The sequence below is a fragment of the Trematomus bernacchii genome, unplaced genomic scaffold, assembly GCF_902827165.1.
Source record: "Trematomus bernacchii unplaced genomic scaffold, fTreBer1.1, whole genome shotgun sequence".
Classification (NCBI taxonomy): domain Eukaryota; kingdom Metazoa; phylum Chordata; class Actinopteri; order Perciformes; family Nototheniidae; genus Trematomus; species Trematomus bernacchii.
In genome coordinates, this window is record NW_022987698.1 from 6,698,713 (window position 1) to 6,719,491 (window position 20,779).

Below are 20,779 nucleotides of genomic sequence, written 5' to 3' on the forward strand. Positions count from 1 at the left end.
GCTCCTTTTCTGTGGTTGTAAGACTCTCATTGCAAAACTCATATTTTCAAAACTTCAGTCATGCAATTTGAAAAGTGAACTTTTCTTCAACTTGTCTAGTGAGTATGATTGCTGTTTCTGGGAAGATTAAATCCCTGTCAAATGTTACAATGATGATCTAAAAACTATAATAGTAGGCTTTCATATAAAAATACAGGTTAATCTGGAGCTGGTTGGTGTATTGATGTAATAATATGAAGGCACTTCCAGTCTTTGCGCCCCCTTAAACGCTTTTACAAATACAAGTCAACATTCACCTATAAAGAGGCAGAGGCTGCCATACAAGGTGCCTAGTAGTTTAGTACAATGAACAAGATTTCACAGTTTAACCATAAGGCAGAACTTCAAACACAATTCAACACTGCAACTCTCAGGTCATGTGATTAACTGTGGGTTTCTTGTTCCTTAAAAAGTCATCTCAACATGAGCTCTACTAGATCTGTACAGAATAAGCTTTCTGAGAAAACTCATGTTGTCTAGTGTTCTTAATAGGCATTGACATGAACATGTGAACCTGTGACCTGTGAACATATTGATATCTGGTGACATGTAAACTGAGGATTTAACATTTATAACAACAAAGGATCATGGCTTTGGTTTGTACTGAAACGTCTCAATCTGGACAAACATGTAATTTATTGTTGAATCGTGTATTCAATAATATGCTATGCTTTTCCAAAGAACAATTCTTCATAACTTTAAAGATAAACAATGAAACAAATTAGAGAACCATGGTTTCAGATGTATTCACAGAAACGTGCATGGGAAAAGATAAAACCACTGAGACAGTTGTGTGTACATGTTGTTGTTTTTGCAAAAGAAAAAAGTAGGCTACTGATATAAAGAAAAACGGACTTATATATCTGATATCTGATACAATCACTTTTCCTCATCCATTATACAGGCACATTTGGACCACGTGTATATATATCTTCAATAATTATAATTTGTGGTATCGGGCTAGCTAAATCAGATTTGATTGATTGCTTCATAACATCAAGTTATACATCCTTGTCTTGTGTGTTCCCTTTCAGGCAATTAGCACAATTGTTATGCTTAATTGTCCATTTTAGTGCATTCAAATTATATAATGTTCTCCTCGGTTATACACAACCATTTTTAGTTATACCGGATTAATTAGTCATGCCAGCTACATACCTATGCGGGTGACGTCTAAATTCCTATGAAAAGGTGGTGACTGCCGGTAAACCGCCCACAGAGGATGACCCATGAGGAGTTCACAAGCACATTTTTTAGCTGGTGAATTCAAGACTTAAGTTGTAAGTATAACTTGCAGCCCTTTCAATGTCCACTTAATGAAAAATATACCAATATGTCCCGACGAAATATTATTGTATATTGTGGCTATTCATTCATATTAGCAATCAAGGGACAAAACGGCAGAGTGCATGAACAAAACAATGACAGTAACCTTAAATAACGCCTTAAAGTAATAATTAATTCGCCATATTGAGTTGTTTTGAGACCTTTCTTCATGATGTAAATTATCGTAGTTTGGTCACTTGATTTTAATTCCCGTTTGTAAGCTACCTTGTTTATCGAAAAAGCGGGTTACCATGGTAAATACAGTGTGTTGTTGCTTCACTCGTGTTTTCGACGGCACCTGAAGGCAGCACAGCTATGCTTTACTTCTCTGGTCTGTAGAAGTAGCCTCTCCAACAAAAGTTTAGTTTAGGGAGTAAAACTTTATTTTATCGTTTCTACTGTAATGCATCGACTCGTTTAGTTTAGAGAGACGTACATTTGAGGGCTCCGTGTTGTTCCCCTCAGTTCCTTTCTCAGTGTAAATAGGAGATAAACTTCCAGCTCAAATCTGGGATACTGGGAGCCGATGGAGCGCAGTTTGTATGGATGAGGCACGATGCTAGGCTAACTAACTAGCTACTAAGGTAAGAGCAAAAAGCGATGAAGTTAGACGTTTTTTTGTACATTCTTTGCATGCATGTACGACATGCATTATTTATCAAGGCTAACGAACTAATTGTTTCTTTGAAAAGTAACAATTTATGTGAGTAAAATGTTTGGGAAATGCTCACAACTAAAGCGTCTTTGGAAACTTTTGAGAAACTCTCTGCAGCTGAGGCCCTGCAGCTTTTTGAAGCTGAGTTAGCAGATGGAAAAACAACAGATCTTTATTTATTTATCCTTTCTACATATAGTTTCCTATAACGTTACCTGACCTCAATTAAACCCTTAAGATGTCCAGACTTAACTCAAGCTTATTTGTACAATTTGACGTTATTGTGTAAATCTACCTCCATTTATACTGTGTTGTGTTCAGATTGTCTTTACATATTTATTATGTCATTATTATTATTATTATTATTATTATTATTATTATTATTATTATTATTATTATTATTATTATTATTATTATTATTTTCCCAGTAGTTTTAGCTCAAATATGAAAGTAAACCTCTCAAACATTATTGTAATTTCTAGTTATGCAATTTTGTGAGTTAATTTATATAATTGAATACATTCTTCCTAGTATAAGCCTGTATTTTATGGACAGTCAGTCCCAGGTATTTTATGAATGTGACAATTCTGTGTAAAAGAGAACCAACATGACACCATAAACCTGACTTCACTGGCCAGCCGAGAAGTTATACATTAGCAACATCCTCTTTTAACAGAAACTCACATAATTTTAAAGAATACATGTCTGGGAGGAACAATGAAAAGTATTGCTAGGGTATAAATGAAAATGTAATGATATATTTTTGTTTAAATCTTCTATAAAGGTGTTTTTCATCTTTTGAGCAGTCCCATTTGTTAGTGTTGTGATTTCTGTGCATTGAAACATTTCTGCTGCCTACACATTCCTGAGCATTGGCCCGGCGCGAGAGGACAAAGTGGCTTAACCCCTGGAACCTCAGTGACCTGCCGGTGGGACAGTCATTACAAACTCTAGCTGTGCTGCCAAACTTTGTAAAAAAAAAAACTTTATTTGTAACATCTGAAGCACATTTAGTTTCATAATAAACCGAATAGGTCAGATAAAATATAGAGGAAAGTAGCATCACAAGTTATCTAGAATATGTTAATTAAATGTAACACAGCCATAGTAAACATATTGGCATTTGGGTTATAATATTTCACTCTGTGTAAACATCATTGTGCTTCAACAAAGAGCTTGAACTGGCTGATATGGAAAATGTAAACAGTATAAATTCACAGTTAAGTACTAACATAATTTAATAGCCACTTAATGGGAGCTTTATGTATAAATGTCTGTCTCTGTGTCATGGTTTTGATGTGTTTAGGCTTGTTCACTCTCACAGTGTAGGGCTTGGCCAACATTTAGAATAGACCTTGATTTACATTGTGGTGAACAAACTTCTAATTCAGCTATCCACAAAAGGCACACCCTATCTGCAGGCTTCCTCATTTGAGATACGCGTGGTATTTTTTCACATCTTTATTACAGTCAATTAGAGCCTTTAGGCAACATAAAACTTGAAGCAGGCTGCAGGCAGGAAGAGGCAGGAGGGAACCCAGCAGCTCTAAGAGTCGCTTTGTTTGCCTTTTTTAAAGTTTAAAGGTTTGTGGTGCGTTAGTGTAACTTGATTTTAATGACACTACCTTGATTTGAGCATCATTACAGCAAGATGACCTGTTTGCACCTGGGGAAATAGCAAAACTGCAATATATTGAGGGGAACATGGAAAATCCCTGGCAGCTGATGGCTCCACACACTGGCAACGGTGGTCTAGCCGTACTCTTATAAAAGGACTCAAAAATATTTAAAGAATTTGTTTGGCCAGCTGCTGTGTTGCCTACACAAAGCTCTCTCTCTGTGTCTCTTGGGGACCCCTGGTTTATGTAAACTACCCATGACATCCACCAACTGGCTACTTCTTCACAGGACGAGTGTCTGTGATGTACAGCAGTGTGAGGGAAGTTGTTAACTCGTCTTCACATCCAGCGTGATGGACTTAACTGCACAGCTGTTGTTAATGCATTATTTAAAGAAGATAAATTGTGATACAGCTGAATTCCTTACAACTCTTAAGTGTCACTTTTAGGAATGGGAAGATATGATCACTTAGTGTCACAATAATTCTAGTAAAAAAATTGCAATTCAGGATATTATCCCTAAAATTAAACATATTGGAATCACTTTAGATTACATTTTGTAAAGAAAATAATATTTATAACGACGATACGACACCTATAGTTGCTTTAGTGAACTTCCTTTAAAAAAAAAAAGTTCCCTGCATAAATAAACAATGATACAACATAGATAAAAAACGCAACATTGGGTGAGTCGTTTTTTGAATATGTATTTGAAAGAAGGCCTTTTTTCACATCTACAACCAGATAAAGATAATTCACCATGATATACTTATTGTGAGTGTTTTACATTGGGAGACACAATAACATCCATTTTTCATGCCTTCCCTATTTACAATGCAAATCTGCTGCCAGAAGTGTTGCTATAACCTCTAATCTGTAGTTTCCCATGAACAGAGAAGATTGTTTTTCTTTTCTATGACATCACTTCCTTTATATCTGATTTTAGGTTATCAAACTGCTTGGTATGCTGCCTGTTTACACAAGACGCTGCTGCTGTTCTTTCATTATATTAACCATACAGGCGCTGGTAGTTTGTAGCAATTATACTTTCATGATCGTTGAACCAAGAAATGCACTGGGCAGGACATTAACAGTTGAAGATTAACATTTTCAATAATAATCTATAGGCCAACGTTCGTAACTGAAGGGTGGTGACCCGGATTTTTGCGGTTCGGATTTACACAAATGTGCCACATGATGGTTTTATGTCTACAAAATGGAAGAGACAGACACGTCACAGCCACACACACAAGTTATACATGTTAATGTGGACGTTTTTCAGCATGAGTGAAGAAGGAATTAAGCTTGCCATTTGCAGCATTCACAATTTAAAAGAATAAATACAAAGAAACTATGGAGGAACCTTGAAAACAAGATTTTGACAAAAAGAAGGTGGGTTTAACCAGGCGCAGTTATTGGTATTAAAGTTATTTACGAGTTAAAGTTTTATTATCAACATACAGAGTCATTTTAATTCCATGAAAGAACATTTAAATGTATGCTGTCGATTATAGTTTTATAGAGAACTGGTGATCAACTGCATTCAGTTCATCTCTCATTTTCCCTTCTCTTGATGGAGAAACTATACAATGGTTTCACTGTTCATTTTTGTAATTCGATTTCATTTAATATATATAAATCCAACCTGGCCGATCTAGAGTCAAAGCTTTCTAGAACAAATGCGCTATAGCTGGTATTTAGTTATAAGCTCCTGGTGCCTACAAAAATGTTGTCAACTTGTCATTGATCTGTGATAGGCCAGTCTAATATTTCACTACATTGTCAAAGCAAACGTGAAGGCATGTGTGAATTCCCCCTGCTTGAGTTCACACTATGAAACCTAAATGTAGAAGTTACCAAACCAAATATGTTCTGCTTTCCCCGGTGCCATGTCATTTGAGAACTGATTCTTCAGTGTCTGGGAATTGCTGGACCTTTTCTCAGCGGGTCTGAGCACCAACATTCCTGGAAAGCCAAAATGAATATTGAGATTCAGATGAATGTCAGCCATGCAGAAAGCGAGCAGGTGTCTCTGTAAATCATGCGGACTATCCCACCACCATGTGTTTCCCTCTTTTTTAAGTGACGGCAAAAATGTCAGGCCACAAAAGGGCTTCTGTATTGGTAGCCTGGAAATAAGAAGATGAGTGGTGAAGGTTTGAAAGCTATTTGCAAATATGAGCTAGTAAATTTGTAAATTCATAATTTGTTATCCATTTTTACTGACCCCTTTAAACTTCCAGGAGATGGCAGTAGAAATGCACTGACCAGATATTTTTTGTACAAGCAGAGCTGAACTGTAGTTTATTCTGAAAAAAAGAGACGAGGTCAAGAGTCATCAACAGTTAATTATCAAGTCATAAAGCCACCTTTTGCCGGTGATGAAAGTGTGATATCTGGCTGTAGACGCATGCATGTAGTCCAACAAACCTGAACCCAGAGATTAACGGAGTTAAAACAGTTAAACAAGCCGTTTGACAGCATGTGTTTACGAACATCATGAGGATAAACTGACTAAGGCTGCAAACCTATGAATATTTGTATTCATTAATCTGTCAAATACAAAACACTTGGAAGGTGAAGTTTACAACCAAATGTTCTATCATCCATCATAAAGAGAAGCTGAAACCAGCTAGTGTTTTGGCATTTTTGCTGAAAAATCACAAAAGTTGTTCTTTTGTTGAAAATCAACTAATTAATTAATTGACAAATCACTTCAGCTCTTAAACTGATACTTTACTTAAGTGCTTGTTGAGTGTTGTTGGTAGATTTATTTTATCTTGAGCCCTTTGATGTCCCGTCTACTTTTGTTTAGTAATGGTGCTTTTGTACTGGGACACATGTCAGGTTGCACCACCTTCATTAGACGCTGATAAGAGGGTAAAGCAAAGTGTAATTTCTCTTTATCTCTGTCATTGTTCTTGACACAGTTTCAAGCTGAGACGGGAGCACTGACTAAGTTATATGATACTGACTCAAGTGTTCAGCCCTCTGTATGTGGCCACTCCTCTTCAGCAGGCAGCGCTTTCTTAGTGGGCGAGTCTCATTCCTGACCGGACTCCACTCAGCTCAGGTTTTCTGCATTTCCATTCAAGTCGGGAATACTGAGGGAAGGTTTTCACTCTTTGGATTTTGACAGTTTTTTAAAAAAGTTTTTCATAAAGTAAGTGGATTTTTAATATGTTGTCCAATTTTCCTGTACTGAATTCCTCTATTGTCCTCTTGGGGCTGTTATTTTGATTAATGTGACATAGCTGTCCTTCTCCTCCTAACTATTGTGGAGTTGATATTTCTATGTGTGACATTGATGCTTTCAGTATGTTGTAATTGTTTTTTCTTTAAAACGTACACTGACACTTGACTTAAAATAATGAGGAACATTGCCTTCAGCTAGAGTTTTGTAGTTCAGTACGAGTTTTAGGACCTTCAGGGTAGGGACAACTCCTTACCTGTTTGTAAGTGTGTGTTTTTCTTTCTCCTAAATCTTTATCAAATAAATGCTACGTTTGTACTTGAGTTCGGCAATAGCAAACAACAGGATATGTCCAGCAAATCATTTGAATTGAAAAATGTAACAGATTGCTCTCTATATCAACATTTCATCATATTGTATATTTGACGGCTAGATACTGCATATCTACAGAGCATCAAAGTGCTTCAGTAGTTTTGGTTCCTTCTTTATGCGATTGTGGGATGAGATTCTGACGGTGTTTCAGGGAATGTCTCCCTTTAAAGACAGATGACTGGACGTCCCCAGATTTTAACGTCTTTTTGTCTTTTATTGGAAACAATTACTTAATTGATGGGTAAATTCAATCTCCTTCATGACTGAAAAACCCTTAAAGGTATCTTGATAATTGAAATCAAGCAAAAATGTCAATCGTCAGAATTTGGACTGTAGGTGAGAAAATAATCTACCATGGGGAAAAAGATCAGTAGTTTCATCCCTCGTGGGTTTATTTCTCTAACTATTAGTTTTTCCGGGTTTCAAACTGCTGCAAGTAGTTATGTATATATTCATTGTTTGCAATCTTGTATATTGTAGAGAACATTTCGGCTAAAATTAGCATGTTTACATCTATTTTTGAAACAGCGCTGTAGGTCGTGTTGTGATTTAAGTGTCCTGTTTTAAGCTGTTCCGCCTTAATTCAGCGAACACAGCAGCCACTTGTTGGTTCTTTGGAGGAGCGAAGACTCTAGTCACAGTCATGTGAGCTGTTTAGAGGCTGTCTCATGTTTATGTCATGTATAGGATTATAAGGGGATACATATTCTATGGATTGCTGAACGTCACCTTGAGGATGGACATAAAATATATTAGAAATAACTCTTGCATGTTGTCATGACTTCACCATATCTATTCCTTCCACAACTCAATGCCTGCTGGGAAGCTTACCGCCCCCAAGCTGTGACAAACCTCCCCTGTGTGTTGGTATGCACCCACCATATATTTTCTTAGTTAATAATCAAACCCACAAGTTTCATAGGTTTTTTTTGTTGACACCAGCCGAATTTATGGCTCATACGTCCTGAGTCTTATCTAAGGGAGTGCGATCATATGACATCACAGACTAACAAACAGGCAGTCGCACGAAACTGCCTAAACTTGGCAACATGCGTGTGTACTCATGCTGTGGGAGACTATGACTACACCTGACTGTAGGGTCAAGAAGGCCAGTCACACCTGAATCACTCAATCAACAGGTCATAGTATTAAGTAATGAGTCTTTGGAAAGCCTCTGTTAAGGCTGTTTGGCTTAGACATGGGTTTGACTCATCTAGTGCTTGTAGCCTAATTGCTTGTAGTCATTTTATTTTATATAATCAGTTGTATTTTCCCCTTATGGTCTCCCAGAGGTTGCAGGCTTAAACACTGCGCTGATTTCTTGGTTGAATTGTCACAGTTTAAATGTGTTCTGATTTTATCTTTTGATTTTTACAAAAGACAATAAAACCTTCATGAAATTGCAGAAATACAATGTGAAATGTTACACGTTGTTTGTTCAGTCAAAGTTCAGATTTTTCTAAGAGAATTTGCCTTTTATTACACCAAACAGCCGTTCTAATGTTTGAACACTGACACAAATTATCCCTATTTTTTATTAAATGTAAGTTACACCTAAAACGTTGAAAATTGTGATGGATGCTAAAGCTGAAATATTACTTCCCAGGAAATGGTGAGGGTCGACACTACCCAGTGAAGAATAGCAACAGTAAGTGGATCCACTGACATGGAGGGCAACGGAGAGATCAGTGACACTGACAGCGGCATCATCCTTCACTCAGGTAAAACATCTTGTCTTTTCTTTGTTGTAATTGGGAATCACACATTAACACAAAAGTCTAAATCACAAACATCTTTTCAGTAAATGAACAAATACACGTTATGCAGTTTTTTAGACTATTCAATCGTGAAAGGTATACTATATTGGGACGCAGTGGATTAGAGCGTTGGTGTTGGGATCAGGTGGTCACAGGTTCAAACCCCACTGCAGTCAGCATGTCGTTGTGTCCCTGAGACACTTCACCCCAAATTGCTCCAGTGGGGATTGCCCACAGTATTGAGTATGTAAGTCGCTTTGGATAAAAGCGTCTAACAAGTAACATGTAATGTCTAACAAGTAACATGTAATGTATACTGTCAAAATGGTGAAAGACTTGATTGATTTAAATTACAAATTGATTTATAAAGCAATGAATCAATCTCTTTCAGCCAGTAGACCCTTTGCTAGAGGCAAACAAATGTAGAAACTAAGACACACCTTAGTTCAGCCCTTGGTAATCTTATCGCTGCACCTGCTTTTAAATGACCTAAAGATACATGAAACATTTCAAATAATTTTCATGCTGATAGCTTTCTGCCAAATAAACACTTTACTTCAAACTTTGTATGCTCTACTTCCCTGCTGTTAAATTGAGACTCGTTAGTAACATAAATCTTCTACCGACACACCAGGTCGCCTTTTTTATTGCTAGGTCATTATTGGATACGTCACTCTTGTGCTTCACCAAATATTAAGCAACATGACATCCTTTCAGAGAATAACACATAGCAGATTTCAAGGAGTTAACAACTAACGCTATGGTTTTCTTGGTAGAAGACTCACTTTTGAATTCAATCAAATTAATAAATATTCTTGAATCAACTCCACACTTTAGCAAACAGCAGATGTGTATTTGGGGTAATTCCAGCAAGTTTAAAAACAAGTGCATCTATGTTGTTCAAGAAAACAAGTTGTCATGTGAAAACTCGAGCAGGCACTAAAACGCATGCGGTACATTGTGAGTTTATATCAGATTAGTTTCTGCACAACAAGAAGGACGCATCGTAAGTGATCCACATTAAACTTCAAATAAAAAAATGGCCCTGTTACATTGTCTATATATATGGATCATTTATTTGAAACAAATCTTATTTTTTATTCTATCCATTCTTCTTTATTTTTGAAAAACCTGAAGCCTAGATTGCCCACTGTGCAACTTGAGTAAATGTAGCCTGGAGCTGCTAGCCTCCAGCAGAAGTGAAGAGCAGGTTACAGATGTTTCATTCTTCACACCCAACTGAAGCTGCCTCAAATCAGATTTCACACAACTCCCTCATTTATTTCAAGCAAAAATGACAAAAATTCTCTAGCTCCAGCTTCTCAATCATGAGACCTTTTTGGTTTTTGTTTTATTCTCATTAAATTGAATATCTTTGCTTTTTGGAAAGTTACAGGACAAATCGATTTAACAGGTGCAGCTCAAGGTGTTGCTCTTTGTATTTCCAAAGTTAAATCGTATTTTTGGGTTGCAGCAGTCAATAAGGAAGTCACCCAATATGGTCATCCAAATAGTTTCCTCAGTCCTATAAGGTAACAATAACAAATAATTAACAGCAAACTTTGACAGTCTTGTTTTTGCTACGCCCAGCAGTGTCTACCGACGATTAGTAATGGCCTCTCTGACATTCCTTGCGGCTTAATTGAGCCATGTGATGTCTACCCTATACAATGAAAAAGGGTCAACCTACGAAGAATGGGGGGATTGTCACTCTAGGAAGAGAAATTCTTTGCCCTATTGTAGTGCTGTCACTTCTTTCCTGTCGCAGCTCTGATGTTTGTCAGTACCTGCAGGGATCCTGTTAATAATCTCTGTAGGTATGCAGCACTCAATGCCTTTGGACTGAAGCCACTCCCACAGCCCTGAAACTAATCTTAATGTCATTAGTCACCGAGGCTACAGACAGCACCAGTCGAACACTCAGGCGTTGTTTGTAGTTACAAAGATCCAGCCTGCCATTCTACATGCCAATAAAGAAAACAACGACAATAACAAAAGTTACGTTCTGTTGAATGAAACCATGGTGTCGTCTGTGGCATCCAGATTTAATTTGAAGCTGTAAAATAACATTGATGGTAGCATACTACAAGCAGGCCAGAATACTTACAAGGCAACAGAAAACAAGTCAAGTATATAGATGCATTAAAATAGAACAGGCAACAGTATATGAACATGAAAGATGTGGAATATTGGAAATTAAATCAACATTTTATGACTTAATCTTTTAACTTTTAAGGAATTGTATTGCTATACATGACAAATAAAATGGAACAGATGACTGATACATTAACAAATGCTCTTGTAGCTGAGATATCACTCAGCTCGTGATTTTTAAATAGATTTATTATGTTCCTTTTCCACTGCACATTTCTTCCTTTTAATTTCGTTGTGGTTAAAAAAAACTAATTTGTTCTCACACATTTTGTGTTTTGGCTTTGCTTTGTATTGCATAACAAATATGTCATGGCGTTTTAATCCGTTTCTACATTCAATAGCCACTTTTCTCTATCGGGGTTGTTGGTTATGACGCGCCTCTCTTTGCTTCCAAACAAACTTTGCGGAGATCGTTGTAGCGTTGAATCACATCAGATTTATTCTTTGATCAAGGTGGCATAGAAACATGAAGACAAACTTCCTCGCTTCAAAGTAACTAAAAGTTCTCTGTATCAAAAATAGAACAAAAAGAACACGGTCAAAAGACTAATACCGCTTCCCGTCCAATCACACACTGAGCTGTGTTCCATTGTCATGCCATATATAGGCATATAGACACGCACGTCATACCTGACAGCGCACATTTGACAGCAAATAAGTGAGCGTTAAATTAACATATTTTAAAGCGTAGTGTGACTCACAAAAATAAATAGTTAAAAGTTTATTCTAAATCCTTATATTATTAAGCCAAACATTCAAACCATAATGATGAAAGGAAAATGGCTCTAACAAAATGTGTAACAGTCTCATTATCTGAGATATATAAAAGCGCTTTCTTCATTTCACAGGCTCTGACAGCCCAATGACACACATGAAGGATGTGACCACGCATACACGGGCCATGAAGCTCAAACACCAGGCTCTCCAAGAACGACTGGAGATCTGCCTACTGGAGCTGAAGAAAGTCTGCATCCGAGAAGCTGTAAGTACAAGTTATCGGCAAATGAACTGGGGGTGGGGGAGAGATTTTTTATACAGCTTATACTGTATATCTGAATAAGTCCGCGGGATTGGAAGAAACTGGTAAAATCTTTTATTCTATTGGAGAAAACAGATTGCTATAATATTGTGATTATATTGTACTGTGGGGCCTCTGGTGATTCCTACCCCTAACATCAGAAGATTTAAACTGTTTCAAAACTAATGAGGCTGCAGAAAGAACTATGTTAAAAACATGTCGCAGAATAAATGTCTCGTATAACCCTGAACTTCTAAGCTTATTCAATTTGGTTTAAAAAGATTTCTAGTACAGCTAGTCTAATTCAAACTCAAGACAATTGTTACGTAATGAGGCAAGCGGCCCTTTTTAATGAAGGATTTAGTAGGTGGGGTAGTTTTAGTGCAGGATGTTAGATGACGCATTTTATTGCAGGTGAACAAAGTAACCTGCAAGAGAGGACATTTCTGAGATGTGTTCAGCCCTGTCCACACTAATGTGGATCTATTAGATATGCTGTTTGGGTCAGAAAGTTTTGTGTCCACACTTCTGATGCTATAAGGTCTTGTTCTTTTCAAGCCAAAATGTTAGTGGTTTAAAAACACTGACTTTGATGTCCGACAATTTGATACATCTTTTAAATGTGTCTGCCTCAGCTTCCAAATGTCACAGTCATGGTCTACTGAGAGGGAACACAAGGTCTTTTTATCCGTCCTCCTTTATGACATTATTACTCTGGCTCTTACCACTGAGCAGAATGCAAACATCATCCTTTTCCTTTCAGACAATGCCATGCGGCTGCAGTGAGATTTTTTTAAATGTATCACAGCCTTTGAAGAGGTATTCTGGTGGTTAAGTTGGCCAAAGCTATTTCAATGTTCTCATGACAGCTTGGATTTAAATCCAGCATGAAATATTGCTCTCGTCACCTCTCCATTTTCAATATTTCTGCTTCTCTTTCTCTTTCTGCTTCTGCATTGGAAAATATCCAAATAAGAATATAAATTGCCACATCCAGTCATTTCGAAACGGGACACATATTCCTTTGAAAGTTTCTCTGCCATATGTCAGTGCTGTGGGGTAAAATCCCAGAACAGATCATTCTTTCCTGTTGACACTCGGGCTGGGCACTCCTGTCGGGACATGCTCAGGTGAACTAATGGGAGCCATGATGCCTCTCCCTTCTTTTAGTGACAAAAGAACAGGCTTACGTGTTTGTCTGTCTGCAAAAGTGGCTGGTTAGGAGTGACTCAAAGTAACCATTTCTGTGACTCTTCGTTAATGAAATCAGTAATGGTGCGATGTCGTGCTCTGTGGTTGGTTGGGCACAGACATTCGATACAGTGAGAAAGTGAGACCTGAAGAATGTGTTGTGAAAGGAAATCTCTGCAAATGCTGAATTGTGCAACAGATTCCTTGAAACTATATGTGCCTCAACATGTAAAGAGAACTGAATGTGATACATCGTTTCAAAAGTGCCAAAGACATGGTTCAATGGACTCTCAAGAGATGGTTTATCTTTATTTAAACAACTCAACCGAAAGGATAAAAAGCATTGATTAGCATCATTAAAAACACTTATTGATAATTATACTTTATTTGGACAACTCAACTGAAAGGATTTAATAGCATTTTTAAAAATATGTCTTTATTTTGATAAACCAAGCCAGACGATCTGTCATCATTCCAGTTTTCGTTTTATTCAAATGCATCTTTGTGGACATTTGGATTTGTAATATTTTTTGTGTGGTTTAGGAGTTGACAGGCCGGCTGTCAGATGATTACCCTCTGCTGCCAGGAGAGAAGCCTCCGCAGATCCGCAGACGTATTGGAGCTGCGTTCAAATTTGATGAACAAAGCTTCCCTCGAGGAGCAGAGGTAAAATCAGCATTTATAAAACGCAATACTAAATAATGTCATTTCAAAGAATACGTAAACATCAAGGACATACAATGTTCAATTGTTCAATTCACACTTGTTGTCTCTCTCTCGTCATTCCCTCATTTCACAGGAGTCAGAACTGAGTTTTGTTGATGCTGAGTTGGCGCTTCAGATGAAGATATACGAGGCAGTGCGCAAGCTCTGCGAGGAGGTTCACCCGAGTAAGGCTGTTAAGAAGAGCCGCTTACAGCAGTGCAAGAGAGAAGAGAAAAAACTCAAACGCCTGCAAGAGACGGCCTTTCAGCTTCGCCTGGAGCACGGCCGTTCATCACCACTTCCTGCTTTTAATATTGCACAACACGGTGAGAGCCGCCGGCCAGACTAAAAGATAGTTTTCTGTAAAAATCAATTTCACTACACCTAAGCAGGGAGTTATTTGAATATGAATGATTTAAAGAGCTCTGGATTTTGATAGATTTGTAGAAATGTATTATTTTCACATGTGAATCAATGCATTTATTTCTGTTTTTCAGATCTGGGTACATCTGATGACAGCTCTCTGTCTGATTCTGTGGTGCAAGATGAAGGTAAGATTTACTTTTAGTGCTGCAACTAACAATTATTTAAACTTTTGATGAATCTTAGATCTTTTAGATTAATCAATCGGTTGTTTCCGTATTTTAGAATGTTCGAATATTGTAAAAAAAGAAGTCCATCCCGTTTTTTTAAGTCCAATAGAATGTTTTTTAATTTCTTGTTTTGTCTGTCCAAACCCCAGTCATGTTCAGTTTAGAATGAAATAAAACAGGGTAGCAGGAAATCTCTATATTTAGAAGTCTGAAAACAGCATTTTAAAATCTGTCAATGAGAATTAGAACAAAACTAACTTTTTTGTGGTTTAAAAGCTGGTAGTCACTACTTATCCATTACCTATAAAACATACAATTGTGAGCAGAGTCCACTAAACATTTTCTAAAATACTGCGGTCCTCATGGTGCATCTTAATAAAATATGTTTTTCAAAGCATACATAAAGAATCTATGAAGGAAATATATTTGTATTAACACTTAATAGTTTTCTGCAGCTATAATACACTACATATTTTCTTTGTTTCTTCCTAGAAGTGACAAGTCAGTCATCACAGCTGTCTTCAGGACTCCCTGATCCAGGAGAGACAGACCCGCCCCGGCTTCCCTCTGTGTCCTCACAATCCTTCTCAAAAAGCTCCTACATGTCTCCATCTGCGGCTCCACAAAACCTGCCGCAGACTCCAAGCCAGTCTCCCCATCCCAGCCTCACGTCTACGCCCAGTTTCAGCTCAAGCCCTGCAAGTGACCTTCCTCCCATCCAACACTCCCCGTGGACAGAGTCTAGTCTGGACCAACCTTACCAGAAGAACAGGAAGTCGCGCTCCTCCAACAAGTCGAGGTAACACCAACCATCCATCATGACTCCATTCCTGTTTATCAACTTTTTAGAATTGGGGAAAGCAAAGTGTGGTTTGTTTTACTTGGTAAACTGTGTGAAATGCAGATGTTGTGGTTACTAGTTGCATTAGCAAGCTTGTGAGGGAGGCGACTTTGGTTGGATTCTTTGGAAACTCTAGGGAAAAACCGAAGTTGATGAAAATGAAAAAGAAACAAATCATTGTGCATCAACTGAAGAAGTCTGTTATACCTCAAACAGGGATGGGCTGATATAGGATTATATTGCTAATCCAGTAAACAAAAAACATTCACAATAAATTCATTGTGGTGAATTTCCATTATAGATATATTTGTGAATATGGGGCATAAAAAAGCTCCCTAGCTCTCTGTCATTGTCGTAAAGTTGAAAAATACAGTTTGTTTGTTTATTTATTAATACAGTGGAATCTTATAATGTATGATTGTGAACCTGATTTAAAAGCGACAGATTATTCACTCAAAAAGATGTGTACTACATTTGAAGCAATGAAAATATCTGTTTCTTTAGAAAAAGGTTGATGATTATCTGGATTAAAGATAATAACTTGAAGTGCAATTACAATGGCCCGAATAATCAGGATGTAAGTGTTTAATTTCGCCCACGCCTAACCTCAAGGCTATGAGGGCACCCTGATTGGTGACTCCCTTGTTGCTAGTGTTCGTTCATGAGGACAATATCCAGCAGCAAGAATACACTTGTCTTTTCTTTTCAACAATGCTGGGAGAAAGCTGATTTAGAAATTGAATATCTTGTGCAAACTCATTTGTTCTTTTATAGCAGAGTAAATGACAGTGGTTCATATATGAGCAACACTGCCATCTGCTTTTGCTCTGGTGCAAAAGCAGCCAAAGAGAGAAACTCATTTCTGTACATCCGGTTTCAAAATGACACATTGACAAAGAGGAAGAACCAAGGCTTTATTGTCCACTAGTAAATTCCTGTATTAAAAACTCCATATTATGATAATTGTATTCTTCTTTGTCAGGGTAATAGATAACTGTAGTCCTTCTACGGCTGAGGCAGAACAGCTGTAATACTACAAGACTCCACTTCATCCATTAGCTTTCTTTTCTTTATCTTTGGGATTTCTGATGTTGATGTCATTATGAAAAATATTTTTTGATAAACAAAGAAACTTAATATAATGTGTTTCTTGTGCGTTCAACAGTTCATTCAAAACGGAGTTGTTACCCCCACTGGAGGCTGTTTTTGCTTCCCACCTGAAGCTGGGCCACAGCCAGTCCAACAGCACGCCCTCCACACCAGAGATGAGAGTCCACAGACAGCTCTCCCTCAGGTAGCCCCCCCCCCCCCCCCCCCCCCCCCCCCCCCCCCTCATTCACCTCCACAGTACTGTATGTCTGCAGCGCAACTATATTCAGTGCTGGCTGTAAACTAAAAACTAAAATGGTAAAATGACTGTAACTATAATAATTGTATTGACTCGGATAGAAGAAGTACTCTACTTAAGTAAGTATAAAAAAGTATCTGGTAAAAAAACTGCTCACGTATTGAGTAACGTCATTACATGCAATTTATTACATCAATTATACGATCAGACTTGTTCCAACAGGTAATAACAAAGCTTGGACACCGTTTTTGGGTGTGTTTTTGTGTGGGCTGCTTTTGTCTCTTGCTGTTGGACAATCCCTGTCGTGCGTGTGAGTTTAGCTGGATGGTAAAAGTAGCAAGAAGTGTGTAGCCCAATGTTATAACGTAGAAGTAGAAACATTTTGTTACTAATTATTCAAATATAGCATGATAGGTCCACTTTAAGTAAGGGTACAAAGTATTCTGCAAAACAACTACCTCTTAGAAGTACAATTTAAAAAAAAAAAAGAAAGAAATGACTCTACTTATGTAATGCCCACTATCCACCACTGCCTAAGCTAAAGCTGTGATTTACTGCAAATGTTATTATTTACCTTGTTTTGCACATTACATTTATTATTATTTTAAACAGTGACTGTGAGATGTGCATTTTTGAAAAAAAAAGTTTTCCTGGGTAGCCATATTAATGCACTTGCTCCTTTCACAGAATACCCAACCCTGAGTCTCCATTTGAAAGGGAGCGAGGTCGCACCAGAAGTGCAAGGAGGCGACTGACAGAATTTGCAATAACTTTACCGGATGCTCCTCTTCCTGCTGTGAACTACGCAAACTATGTCAACTCTGAGGATAGCAACTCTGAACACTCGTTTTCATCTTACAACAGCTCACCGTGTCAGGAGCTGCCCTGTGATTCACCCAAACAGTATCAGTCTGCATTCGTGCACTCTGGCCCCGGGGGCAGCTGTGGCCCTCAAGGCTTCCCGAGCACTGGCTTTTACCATAACCCCCGGCAACAGTCCAGCCCCGGGTTTCCTAAAGCCTATTACACTGAAGAAACAGCCTACCGACCTGAACTGGACTTGGCACGGGGCTATTACACCCAGCGGGCTCCCTGTGCTCCCAACAGATATGAGTATTACTATAAAGACCCTGCTGTGCTCCACCAGAGAGCACAGAGGCCTCTACCTCCTGATATCAGACTCTCCCCCTCCCCGGCTCAGTGGGAGCATCCGCAGTACCGCTCCAATGGCCTTCCAAAACAAGTAGTGAACGAGCAGCTGACCTCGTGGCACCACCGCAGTCAGCTGAAGTCCCCCAGGTCCTGCTCTCTGGACAGACAGGGGGCCGTCAGAGTTAAAAACATTTCTGCTCGGGAGACCGCCTTTCACCAAAACCAGAAGTACCATGAGCAGGTAAACAGACACAAATATGTTGACACACATCTTACAATCTGTCAACATAGAAACAGACATACTGAAACAAGTAGTAGTACCAAATAATGAATAATTTAATAAGTTCTTCATGACAGGAAATAGTTTTTATTCACCTAATCACTACGATAAGAAATTCCGGCTTAAGAGGCATTTTGGTAAATGTGCCTGTTTGATCAGAAACCTGTGGGTGAACTCATGTTGTAAAATAACATTGTTTCAATAATTTACTTATATTGTTTCTATTGTTGTTGTTGCTAACTCAGGTTATCCAGAGAAGGGCTCTTCAGAGAGAGGAGACTCGCTGGGTGGTAGATGACGGTTCTCACTTTATGAGTCAAGTTTAAACCAAGGACACCTTGGACCGCAAACTGAGAGGCGACTGCATTTATTACCAAATAACCAAAGTGGAGTCTTAAGAAAATCAAGTCAAATTTACTTTTTAAGTCCCTAAACATTTTTTTTTTTTTCATGATTCTTGTTTATCTTTCTGCCTGCATTAAGGGATAATAACGAATGCATCTTACACTACAATCTGATACAAAAATAATATGGCTACTAAAGTGACTGTAAAGATAACCCCGGTTGCTTGTAAAATGTGCCCATTGTTTTTGTCCACTCTATATGAATTCAATGCTTGTTAAATGTTACTGAGAGCTGTTTGAACCTGCCACAGTTCAAAACTCATATTTAAGTTTATCAAACAAAACCACAGAGTTTCTGCTTCTTTAAATACAGGGTTATTTTGATATGCGAATTGACTATGATATGACATAACGAAACGGAAATCGTCAGCCAATAGTTTGGAAGCTCGAACAGGGAAATGCCCAACACAATTTAACATTGTTGCCAGATTGTGAAACATTTATGTTTTTAAAAAGTAACATTTTACATTTAACTAGTTACATTAAGGTCCCTGTTGAAGGTAATCTCACAAGAACTAACATCAATTAATCATGTACATGTCTATAACTACTTAGTTATACAACAGAGTGCTGCATTAGATGTTGCAATCTGTAGCGAAATGATACAACTTCAATTGAGGAAGTGTTCAAGACAGAGAAGTTTACTTTTTGCTGTGTGGTAGATGGGGTGCTCAATTTCTAGCTGTTCGAATGAAATCAATGAATTGTAAAATAATGTAAATCAGTAACATGTCCTTTTTAGCTACATTTTGTGTTTAATGTTCCATGATTTTCTTTTTTCATCATGTTAATGAACTTGAGCTGCTTACATTTTAAGATCCCAGTTGTTTCTTCATAATCATGTACTTTTAGAGGAAAATGCGTCTTCTTTTTCTACTTATTGTGTCTGTGGATCTGCCAGTTAACTTGAATTACTTATAGACTTAATAAAGTAGTTGAAACTAAATATTAATTTACTCACATGAGCTGAAAGGCAGCAAATTTAACAAAAGCAGAGTCTTGATGTTTGGCAGCTATTAAAGTGTTCAAATCAAATTGAAATATCCCAAACTTTAACAGATATTTGTCAGTGTCTGTATTAGATCTGCTCTCAAACCACTGACAATGTGTGATTCACAATCATGTCTCACGATCAAACACGCTTTCAACGGTTCAAATGAAAGCAACCTTCTGCAAATTCAACTACAGCTTCACACTGACCGGTCCCTCACAGTGATCTATGTATGTGTTTATTTATTGTGATGTGCACCATTTGACTTATGGAAAGTCAGACTTGAAATAGAAAAAGACTTGGACCTGAGTTTGCAAAATACAGCAGCAGTAAAGACTGTTTTGAGATGTATATAGAAAAAAACAGAACACAATCATGTACCCTTGTGTGCCTCTTTTTTACTGTATTTCTTTTTAATTTATCAGTTAAAGTAGTTTAAGTGAAACTAATAATAATGTGTTATGTTGCTGATGATAAATCTGTGAAGTGTTTACCCTGTGGAAGAAAATAAAGAATAATATTTGCATAGTGTTGAGAATCATTTCCTCTTTTATCTTGCTTTTTCCAAAGTAGAAATGTTGACATGTCATATTAGAAAAGCACAGGTGTAAATAAGAAAGATTTGTGAATACTAAATTATATTTTGTGCTAATATTCTTACTAATAAAAACCTTTTTCTTATATTATGAGTACTTTCTTAAGGAAGAGGACTTATGTAACCGGTCTGTGGGAGCCAGAATCCTTGTTGGTTGCAAGGGGCTCAAATACTTATTTCCAACAATTAAATGCAAATCAATTTATATCTCTTATATGATGTACATTTCTGGATAATATTTTTGATATTCTGTCTCTCATTAGTAAAATAACTAATGAGACGGTTAATTTCTTTGTAAGTCGGTAAACTTACAAAATCTACAAGGGTTCAAATACTTATTTCCTTCACTGTGTATAGGGACTATTTTTCATTCTCAGCTCCAATGTTGGCATATCCACCTGGTCCAAATGTGTGCAAACCTGAGAGTGGTAAGTATTTATTCAAGCTTAAATAGCAATTATTTAAATGATGTATTAGTCTGTCCAATATTTTCTCTGTTAAGTATTGCCTATGAAAATAGAGAAATAGTCAAACTAATCTTCATCC

The 20,779-nt window shown here is 37.5% G+C and overlaps 1 protein-coding gene across 3 annotated transcripts; it reads left to right on the forward strand.

Moving 5' to 3' along the window:
- Positions 1-1,679: 1,679 nt before the first annotated feature.
- inavab (innate immunity activator b) lies at positions 1,680-20,164 on the forward strand. 3 transcript variants are annotated; one of them, XM_034139300.1, is made up of 10 exons: positions 6,704-6,802; positions 8,811-8,925; positions 11,964-12,097; positions 13,868-13,990; positions 14,124-14,355; positions 14,527-14,580; positions 15,115-15,421; positions 16,629-16,757; positions 17,499-18,204; positions 18,489-20,164. In XM_034139300.1, exons 2-10 carry the CDS (start codon positions 8,871-8,873, stop codon positions 18,567-18,569), a joined length of 1,821 nt encoding a protein of 606 aa, XP_033995191.1. In that variant the 5' UTR covers positions 6,704-6,802; positions 8,811-8,870; the 3' UTR covers positions 18,570-20,164. The 3 variants fall into 3 exon arrangements, with proteins under 3 accessions (XP_033995190.1, XP_033995191.1, XP_033995189.1); XM_034139299.1 differs by lacking the exon at positions 6,704-6,802 and adding an exon at positions 1,680-1,949 and having other exon boundaries at positions 17,499-20,164; XM_034139298.1 differs by having other exon boundaries at positions 17,499-20,164.
- The last annotated feature ends 615 nt before the right edge of the window (positions 20,165-20,779 follow it).

What these genes read in the sequence shown, in the direction of transcription:
- inavab (XM_034139299.1), top strand. Translation starts at nt 8,871, where the DNA reads ATGGAGGGCAACGGAGAGATCAGTGACACTGACAGCGGCATCATCCTT. An exon ending in AAGTCTGCATCCGAGAAGCT is followed by an intron (nt 12,098 to 13,867) that starts GTAAGTACAAGT and finishes TGTGTGGTTTAG; the next exon opens with GAGTTGACAGGCCGGCTGTC. An exon ending in TTCTGTGGTGCAAGATGAAG is followed by an intron (nt 14,581 to 15,114) that starts GTAAGATTTACT and finishes GTTTCTTCCTAG; the next exon opens with AAGTGACAAGTCAGTCATCA.